Genomic DNA, 9619 nt, shown 5'->3' on the forward strand with positions numbered 1-9619 from the left:
ATATACTTGCTACATAACTGCACTAATCATCAGGAACATATATACATCACTTCTCTAATCGACACTCCAGAAATCCGATCCAATGGGAAAAGGTAACTAAGAAACTTAACCATGTTGACTTTCTCACTGAAAATAAATATTTTGAGAACACACACAAAACCCCCTTATATGCAACAATGAACAACACTCAAAGTGTTTGCTTGCCATCTTCATCCATGGTAGAGACTGGCATTTTCCATAACTTGGAGTTCTTCTTCGGGTCATCGGTAAGACTGAAATATGTATCGTCTTCTTTGAATGTTCTAATGAATTTTTTAGCACCCATCATGATAAGCCTTTCAACCATGAACAATTGGTAGTTATTTCCAATCACGGGATCCAAAATGTGGCTAAAGTTTGATGAGTATGCCAATTTGTATCTACACATAGGGGTCAGAAATAAGAATCATGGTCAGATGCGACGTTGTATGATAACCTTACTCCCGAGAACAGTTCTTTAGAGCCAGAAAGGACCCTTTTGATTGGCACAGGTATAATGACTGTCAATTCACAAAGCAGTTTACCCCAATTGACATGAAAATATATTAACATACAAATAATACCTCTGCCCCTTCATAAGAAAGAAATGTAAACGCATGAAAATTCAGTTTCCATTGTAAAACTTGAACCAGTGTTGGAAGATCCCAGTTAAGAAACAGTAACAGGAGGAGCATATTACAGTAGTTCAACAATCAATCATAGTGACACGTGAAAGATTCTCTCATCAATATTCAGAACTCCAGCATCAAATACTTTAAAAATAATAAGTAATTTGAGTCATGGACATTTTCTGTCAACGTTATCCTAGACTTCTACCAATGGTAATCCTGAGCTTAAATTTCAAACCCAACCAAGCAGTCATCAGGGATTATTAGGTTAAAGTGAACACAAAAGAATGAGAAAGCAACCTTTAACAAAACATGCACAGAAAATTGTTGGTTGTAGCACGTAAACACACAGATTTTCATCTTTAAAGTAGATGGTCCAGAGAACATGAGAAGGATGTACCTGACTGTGAGAGGTGAAAAAAATTCTGGCGTCCTTTCATTTGAAGCAATAAAAAGAGTTCGTCCAGGTGGGACCCATTTTTCAATTCTGTGGAGAATAAACTCTGGCCGTGTATCCCTGTCCAGATGAGGATGCAGGGTCCTGTCAACACCAAACCTGTCCTTCCTGGTCTTAATTTTATCGCCACGACGAACATGAATTGCATCATAATCACCAAGGAGTGCCTTAATCTGTGGAAATAGTTTGATCAAAGTCTGTAGTGGCACTGACATGGAGGGCAAAATGCAGAAACAGAAGGATCTATGGTAATTTTGCAGAAACAGTTGCATATAAACATAAATTTTTTTCTTAAAAATCAAAATGCTATAACGAAGTTATTATATACTACATACTACAAACTTAAGCAAAATAGAATCATAAAGAATTAAAATGCATATCAGGAATATTGTGCCTCCTAGCTATTTATAATTTTATTCCATGATGTTGACCACAACCACCACCTCCACCAACACATACTGTAAATTATTTTTTATGCGATTGTAATGGGGGGGTTACATGGTAAATCACATCTCCTGTTCAGCTATTTAGCCGTTATCTTATGGGGTAAACTGCTCAAAACGCATGTGTCACTCATACCATTCACATTTACCATCATTCACATATGATATACAGTGTTACTAAACTTGAAATAATTTCCAACTCTTAATTGTATTACCGTGATCCTTGATAAGTTACTGTGATCTTTAATATTATGAATCATTCGACAACCATACTTGAAACAAATTCTTTGTTTTTTCCTTCCTTCTAACATGCACAGAAAGAGGAGTGCTGAGATATTATTATTCATCGAAATTCATTTTGCTTTAAAATGTAATAAATTATAATCCATTTCAAGTTCCCAAAATCTTACAAAATAAGATACTCGATATCTGGTGAAGATTAACCTAAATGAATAGAGCAACTAAAGTTGAGGCAAAATTCCACAATGCAAGTTGGTGGGTACAAGTAGTCAGATAAATCAACAATTCAAGCAGCAATCAAACATCTTACAAGTAGCCACTATAAATTGTGAATACTAGTTCACAATCATACTCTAAACAGAACCTACAAACTTAAGTGACTAGAGAGTGATAGATATTGATGTGTTTCCCAGCAACAATTCCAACTTTAGTTACAACGCTGATTGACAGGCTGAAAAAATTCAGTACCCAATTACTGGAAGCTTTAGTTACAATGAATATAACTCAGAATCATGTTGCAGAATAAGAAAACAGAAGAAAGAGCATTTGTTTGGAAGCTTAATGTAATTGTATCAAATATGGAAACAAAATTTCATGGGATTCTTATAACAAATACCTTATCAGCTACGTTCCTTAAGTTCTTTGCTGCCATTGAGGGGAGAAAGGAGTATGGCAAAAGTATAGGACTACGGTTGTTTCGATCCTTGCACTCCATAAACCTAAATGGCTATCATTATGAATTCCTCAAACAACCAAGATTGAAGTTTAAGTAATACTCACGTAACATAGCCAAATGAAACAAATTTTAGTTTTCTGAACAAAGTACAACAAACATCCTTATCAGAGCCATTGCAACAGGTTCATTTATAGTTTCAGAAAATATCTAAAAGCATTGAAATAGTCTGCAAACTGTATTTGAAGGTCTGTCTTGCATTAACTAAAAACCACATTTAACTTTTCTTAGTAACAAAATGCAACCACAACTTTTATCTCAAGTCAAGCCATAGCCGCATCATTCAAACAAACAAGCAGAGGTTTTTGTTCCCTCAAGAAAATCTTAAAGCTTTCAGCAATAAATGAAAAAAAAAAGAAAAAAAAAAAAGGAGATACCATGACAGAGGGCTTGCAGTTCTGTTTATCAGCAAAAGATTTGAGAAACGACTGTTCTCTTTGAGATCAACACGACTAACTCGTTCCACATGAGCAACTCCTCTAGCTCCCAACTTCATACTTGTTGTTAGCACCTGATACCACAGTTTTGAATTGTCTAAAATTACTGGTACAGTATCCGATATGAGGTCCATATCATACAAAGAGTCCATGGAACAAGACTTTGCTGCCCACCTAACAAGTAAAAGGAAGCCAGTTCACATTGTATGCTATGGGCACTGTGATTAATAAAAATGTATTTACAAACACTATGGAGGGAAAGTACACATCTAAACCAATCACGTCACAATATTATATTTCTGAGGAGATTACAAACTTGAAACAGGAAATTAACGCCATTTTCGCAAAAAAGTAGCAGTGGAATTCTTCCATAGGCCAAAAAAAAAAAAAAAAAAAAAATCTCTTGAAACCCAATAAAGAAGTTTTAAAAATAAAAAAAAATAAAAAAAGCTTACGTTTCTTCTGAATTTGCAGTATTTGAGCGACGAAGGATCCCTTTCTTATTGTGTATTGGGTTGATACACATTCTGGAAGGCATTACCAAGGTTCTGCAAACAACAGCAGTAAAATACTACACAAGATTGCAAAGGTACTCAACAGATATGAACCAGGTGGTGAAGTTCACGGAAATTGGGTGAGTAGCTCTGTACTAACTATGATGAACTTATTCCAAATTTATGAACAAACCTAGACATGTGACAATTGGTTCATGCCAAGTCCTATTCCTAACCCATTAAACTAATCCTTATCTTAATAGAGCAAAATTTCCACACCTCTCGGTTTTCCCATATTTCTCTCAGCAACCACACATAGCATAAACTCCAAAAACAGAAATAAAAACAAAAGGACAAAAGAAAAAGAAATCTAATAATCCAAAACATGACATGAAATACCTCTTAAGGAACATGGCCTCTTCAAGAGCACACCGGAGGCTGGACTCCTGGTGGCCCAGACCTTCACAGGATTCACAGTGCCTTCCAGGGCAATCAATTCTGTTACCCCAGTAGAGGAACTTCTCGTGGCCATTCTGGTCATTCTGGTCATTGTTCTCGGACTTGGTCACACTTTCTAGGCCTTCTGGGGAGGATACAGGGTTTGTGGAAATGAGAGAGGCAAAGAAGAAGAGGAGAACAATTGCAGCTATGCAGAAGGCAGGGAAGATGATTGAGGAACTGGGTCCTGACTTGGACTTTAGGGTTCTGTGAAATGCCATTAGAGTTGGACAGGTGCGGAGCCAGGATTGTTTGTTTGCCTGGACTAAACCTCTAAACAAAATATAATTTGTTCTTTTTCAAGAATAGAGGGGAAATATAATCTGTGAAATGCAAACTAAGGACACACAGCTCCGTTTTCCACACTAAGGACAATTGCAAATGTAGCAAGATGAGAGGGGAAAATAATGCACTGATTAATATACAGGTATTTGCAGGTAGATAAAGCATAAGTGGAACCATAAATAGAGCACATACTTCCAGAACTCTAAATGAAATGGAGAAGGGGTTGCTCACAGAATCTGTGCAAGCAATGTATCCTGGTTTCTCTTGATAGTCTATCCTGGCACAAAGTAGAAAATCACCTCAACATACCAGGGAGCAGCAGCAAGGAAGAAACCAACAATAAACCTTCAAAAAAGTAGAAATCTTTTTTAAGTTTGCAAAATACAAAGACCAATTTGCTTAATAAAATTAAGAATTTATCTATTCATGTTGTATTAAGCACCTAGTAATCAGACGGGGATTAATTAGTTAGTTTAGAATGGGGATTAGTTGGTTAGCTTAAAAAGTTAGTTCATTTCGTAGGGTGTTGATCAACAAATACATGTCATTCTGTAATATGTTCTTCATTGATTAAATGAATAAAAAAATTCGGTTCTTATTTTGTTTCATACTAAACTCTTTGTTATGATCTTGGAAGGTAGAGGTTCAACCATGTTGTCGATTTCAAGTCAGATTTCATGGTGTGCAAATTTTACAACATTATAAAGCCTTGATCAACCTGTACCATGTTTTGACTAAAGATTTCCATTACTAAGTATCATCCTAGCCAAGGGCGGAAGCAGGGCTCGGTTAGGCTGGGCCAGCGCAGGATTAAGAAAAATAAAAAATTGAGTGCTAATTTTTAGGAAGCTCATCCATCCTAGCGAAAACAACCCCATCCTCCTGCAACAAAACTTAGCCTATCCTCTCCTTGAGTTCCCTAAGACACAAGTCCCTCGGTTCGAGTCCCGGGCAACCCATTACAATTAGCATATGGAAATCGTGTGTATATAAATCCAAATTTTTTTATTCATTTCCAAGCCACCCACACATAATAGATGAAAAACAGAAAATTATAGCCCATCTCTATGAAAATTCATGTTTCCGCGCTCGATCCTACCATGCTAGATGAAATAGAACCTTCCCTTATTCCCCCGGACCATTTAGAAATTTTGTATTCAAGGACATAAAAACCAAATGTCTCTCAATTTGTGCAAGGAAAGCCACACTTCCCTGCCCGTCTTACAGTAAATTGACGTTTCTGTAATTTGTGTAATGTGAATAAGTTTACATCTGATATTTCAATCCAAAATCTAACAATATCCTGAGCTACATTGTCATCTTAAACAGAAATGAAAATACAAATATGTCCAAACAATTTTAAAAAATAAAAAACAGATTCAAACGGGAATATGGATCTAAACTTATTTCCACCAGAAAATTTGATCTAAACATGTTTTTTTTGTTTCTCAACCCTCTGTTCAGGAATTCTGTTGAAATTTAGAACAAGAAAACAAGAAATACCTTTGGAATTGCCGAACTCGGAAGTGTGGCACTGTGGGAGTGAGGGTGAGAGTGACAGAAAGGAAAGATCAAAAAGAAGAAGGGGGAAGGAAAGGCTGCTCGTCATGGGTTGGGCTCACAGGCCTGCTAGGCGTGGCTGTCTAACCAAAATTCTTAAATTTGTGCATGGGTGTCCATAGCAACAGGCCCAAAAGTTAAAAAGGCACGAGCTTTCGTTCATTCAGTTATGAAAAGGCTCAAGCCTTCATGGCTGATATTTGCCGCTTCTGTAGCCTAGTATTATCTGCAAGTCAACTCAAAAGTCAAACATTTTTCAGCTTGAAGACTTCCACTGTTCGCTGTCTCCTCCTCCTGTAATTTACAAACCCAACCCATCATCCTCAACAGTCAATTAACCCCAAGAAATTTGAAAATAAAGCATGGCGGACGATGTCCGTGAGATCTTTGTGGTTTCAGCAGCAGGGCAGGGCCATCTTCAGCCTTGCACGCAGCTCTGCAACCACCTGAACTCCCGAAATTACCAAACTAACCTCGTCGTTCCTTCCTCTCCCGCCATCCCCTCCTCCTCTTTCACCCGTCAAAACCCGCTCGCCCAAATCCTCCATCTTGCAGCTTCCCCGAGCCCACCCAGACCCGGCCCCGACCCGCTCCGCCACAAAGCAGCACAAGAGCTCCGCGACCACCTCGCTGACCTTTCCAACATTCCCGATATGCCCCTCCCTCTCTGCGCCATCGTAGACTTTCAAATGGGCTGGACCAAGGAGGTCTTCTGGAAATTCCACGTCCCAGTGATCGGATTCTTCACATTCGGCGCGTACGCCGCCGCCATGGAGTGGGGCACGTGGAAAGTCCGAGCAGGAGACATCCGACCCGACGAGCTCCGCCTAATTCCCGGCCTACCCGATGACATGGCTCTCAAGATTTCCGACATTAAAAGAAGGCCAGGTGCGAACCAGCCCCCAGGCGGCGGAGGAGGAGGGGGTGGTCCACCTAAACCGGGAGACCGGCCTCCGTGGGTCCCAGAGATAGAAGGCTCCGTCGCTCTGATGTTCAACACGTGTGACTTCCTGGAACGTCCGTTCATCGAGTACATGAAAACCCAGATGGGGATGCCAGTATGGGCGTGGGCCCACTCTTGCCGAAAACGTACTGGAAGCCGTCCGATTCACTGCTCCTCCCTGACCGCCCGATGAAACCACACCACTGCCTGCAATCAAACTACACTGAAGACGACGTTGCACGTTGGCTGGACTCAAAGCCCCGCGGGTCCGTGTTATACGTGGCATTCGGCAGCGAACTGGGCCCCACAGTAGAAGAGTATCCCCATCTGGCCAGTGCATTGGAGGAGTCGACCCGGCCGTTCATCTGGGTGATCCAATCCAGGTCGGGTGACGGGTACTACCCAGAAGGGTTGAACAGCAAAGCGGGTGAGAGGGGTTTGATAATATGTGGATGGGCACCACAAGTGTTACTGAGCCATAAATCAACAGGTGGGTTCTTATCACACTGTGGGTGGAATTCAACTGTGGAAGCCATTGGCCGTGGGGTGCCCATTTTGGGGTGGCCCATTAGAGGTGACCAGTTTTAAAATGCCAAGTTGGTGGCAAAGCATCTCGAGGTTGGCTATGGAGTTTGTGAAGATTTTACAGAAATGGTTAAGAAAGAAGACATAGTGGAAGGGATAGAGAGGTTGATGGGTGATGAAGGGGTGAAGACACAGGCCATGGAGATAGGGAAGAGGTTGGAGGACGGGTTTCTGGCGAGCTCCGTGGCTGCATTGGATGTTTTTATGGATTTTATTAGGCCAAAAACCAGCTCAGAAGTTTACAGACTAGTTTGATGGGTCAAGTATGGTTTTTGAAGCCTTGGAAATTTTGATGGGGTCGTGGTATTTGCTGAATCACTCATCAAAAGCTTGGAGCTTGGAGCTTGGAGCTTCACAGTCTCAGAAAAAGAATGAAAATTCTTGCAGGTATACAACAGTTGGATTGCATGACAATTGTTCTTGCATATACTCTGTTATACACAAGCCCTTGTAGTCATTGTGTCATTTTAATATTAAACATTTGGTTACATTCAAATTGCTGCTTTCCGATTTTCATCGTACCTCCAGAGTATCATGGTTCAGAGGCAGGTAAGTGTTCAACTTCAAGCATTGAATTCATTTCCTTATGGCTTACGCATGTCGATTGTCGAAAGCCAACTAAGCTTAACCATGGTTCTTACATTCTTCCTTTAATAACGTATACTTGTGATTTGTGTTTCTGCAGCATCTATTAATGCACCAGCCCATCTGTAAATCCAATTCCCTGCTTCCTTTTCATTGTTATAGGAAATAAATGAGTATACTAGTTAAAACTCTGCTCTATTCTTTTGTCACATGCCTTTTCTAAACTCACGGCAAGGAGTTAGTGAGTTAGACTTAGCTAACTTAACTTTCTTCCCTTGTTTCACACTTGACATTGGCTTCTCTTGGATTTCAAGTTGAGCAGAAGGAGTTTATTATGGATGGCAATGGGTAAGGAGTTAGTGAGTTAGACTTTCTTATATGGCCATATTATTTTAATCCCCAGAGTTTAGGTTTTTTTTTTTTTTTCCTCCACGTTGGTGTTCATAGTTTAGATTTTATCAATTGTACATCTCTCTGTGCTTGCATTTTGTCTATAAATCTTATTTCTTCCCCCAAAGTGGGCATATTACAGAGCAGAACCTATGCTGAAAAACGTTCTCTAAAGTTAAGAAACATGAATTTTCTGTAAAGTTGAAGAAACGTGATTTTGTTGAATTGTAAGAATCATAGTCTTGATGGCTAATTCGGCTTTTGTAATTTATCGTTTCGAAACTCACGGGTTAGCTGTTTACCTTCTGCACCTTTAGCTAGCTCGTGCACATTTGAGACGAAGCATCCTGTCAGTTTAAGAATCCAAAGATGATGGTTTACTATTTGTATCAATTTAAGACTACGTGGATCTTCTCCAGTGAGCTGTTTCTCTCAAATTTAGAGATTTTGGTAAACAGTTTTTCCTTCTTAATGTATATATGTATCACAGTGATTATATGTTTCTTTTTTAAAAAAAAATTTAGTAAGTGTATCTCAGTGATTAGTATTGTCTATGTGTTGACATGACGCTACGACGCTACGACATATTGATGTGTTGACATAGTATTGTCTATGTATTGTCACTGTCAACTAGGGGTGGTAGCTTTTGACATGACGCTACGACGAGACTCGAACACACACGAAATTACCGGCGTTGTGTTGACCAACAAGACTTTATTTGGGCTGATCAGGCCTGTGGGTTTGATTCCTCAGGATACCTATGTAGCTATTTACTAGAGTCTTCTGCCTCCTAAAGATTGTAAGGTTCGACGGAGTTTTCAGTTGCGAATCTGAGTCTGCGAAGCAGGTTTGTGGGGAACTTGCGGGTATGCTTCGCACAAATGTGAAATATTCGCCGGCGAACATGAAGATGATGATAACTGGATTTTGTTAGGGTTGACTAGTATTGGATAGGAACACAACATGAAGATGATGATAACCGCCACCTCTACCTAAAACTATATCAACATTGATATAGAATCTCTAGCGATGTATCATGTTAGTTGTGTATGCTGCATTATTAGATGTCATGAAAAGCAAAAGTAAAATGGGATGGTTTTGGTTCGTGATTTGGATATAATGTTACAAAATTCGGATATTACCTAAATATTTGGATTTGTTCTAAAATAGGCGGAGTATGTAAGTATCACTCAATATTATGGTGGCATTGTATTTGCTCTTGTGGTTTTACAATGATAGAATTTCTTTCAGATAAAGCTTTCTAACTCTCAAATTTCTCTCTCTTTTCTCTTCGGATTGGTGTGTCTCAAAGCCTAAAGATT

General features: G+C 39.5%; 1 protein-coding gene and 1 pseudogene across 7 annotated transcripts; one reads left to right on the top strand and one right to left on the bottom strand.

The window, feature by feature from the left end:
* Positions 1–18: 18 nt before the first annotated feature.
* On the bottom strand, positions 19–6063 carry LOC117618875. Of its 7 annotated transcripts, none has more exons than XM_034348632.1 (8): positions 5738–6063; positions 4466–4579; positions 3851–4214; positions 3413–3505; positions 2898–3131; positions 2404–2506; positions 1048–1277; positions 19–419 (listed from the first exon to the last, which is right to left on the bottom strand). In XM_034348632.1, the coding sequence occupies exons 3-8, from the start codon at positions 4168–4170 to the stop codon at positions 188–190; spliced, it is 1212 nt and encodes a 403-aa protein (XP_034204523.1). In that variant the 5' UTR covers positions 4171–4214; positions 4466–4579; positions 5738–6063; the 3' UTR covers positions 19–187. The 7 variants fall into 7 exon arrangements, with proteins under 7 accessions (XP_034204523.1, XP_034204522.1, XP_034204520.1 ...); XM_034348631.1 differs by having other exon boundaries at positions 3851–4222; XM_034348629.1 differs by having other exon boundaries at positions 3851–4314.
* Positions 6017–9491, top strand: LOC117618874 (annotated as a pseudogene).
* The last annotated feature ends 128 nt before the right edge of the window (positions 9492–9619 follow it).

Source organism: Prunus dulcis, chromosome 2 (assembly GCF_902201215.1).
Source record: "Prunus dulcis chromosome 2, ALMONDv2, whole genome shotgun sequence".
Taxonomy (NCBI): domain Eukaryota; kingdom Viridiplantae; phylum Streptophyta; class Magnoliopsida; order Rosales; family Rosaceae; genus Prunus; species Prunus dulcis.

Bases quoted from the DNA above. Each gene is read 5' to 3' on its own strand.
- LOC117618875 (XM_034348632.1), bottom strand. From the start codon at position 4,170: ATGGCATTTCACAGAACCCTAAAGTCCAAGTCAGGACCCAGTTCCTCA. The intron at 3,132-3,412 runs GTAAGCTTTTTT...TTTACTTGTTAG, and splicing joins ACTGCAAATTCAGAAGAAAC to GTGGGCAGCAAAGTCTTGTT. The intron at 2,507-2,897 runs GTATCTCCTTTT...ATAGCCATTTAG, and splicing joins ACTGCAAGCCCTCTGTCATG to GTTTATGGAGTGCAAGGATC.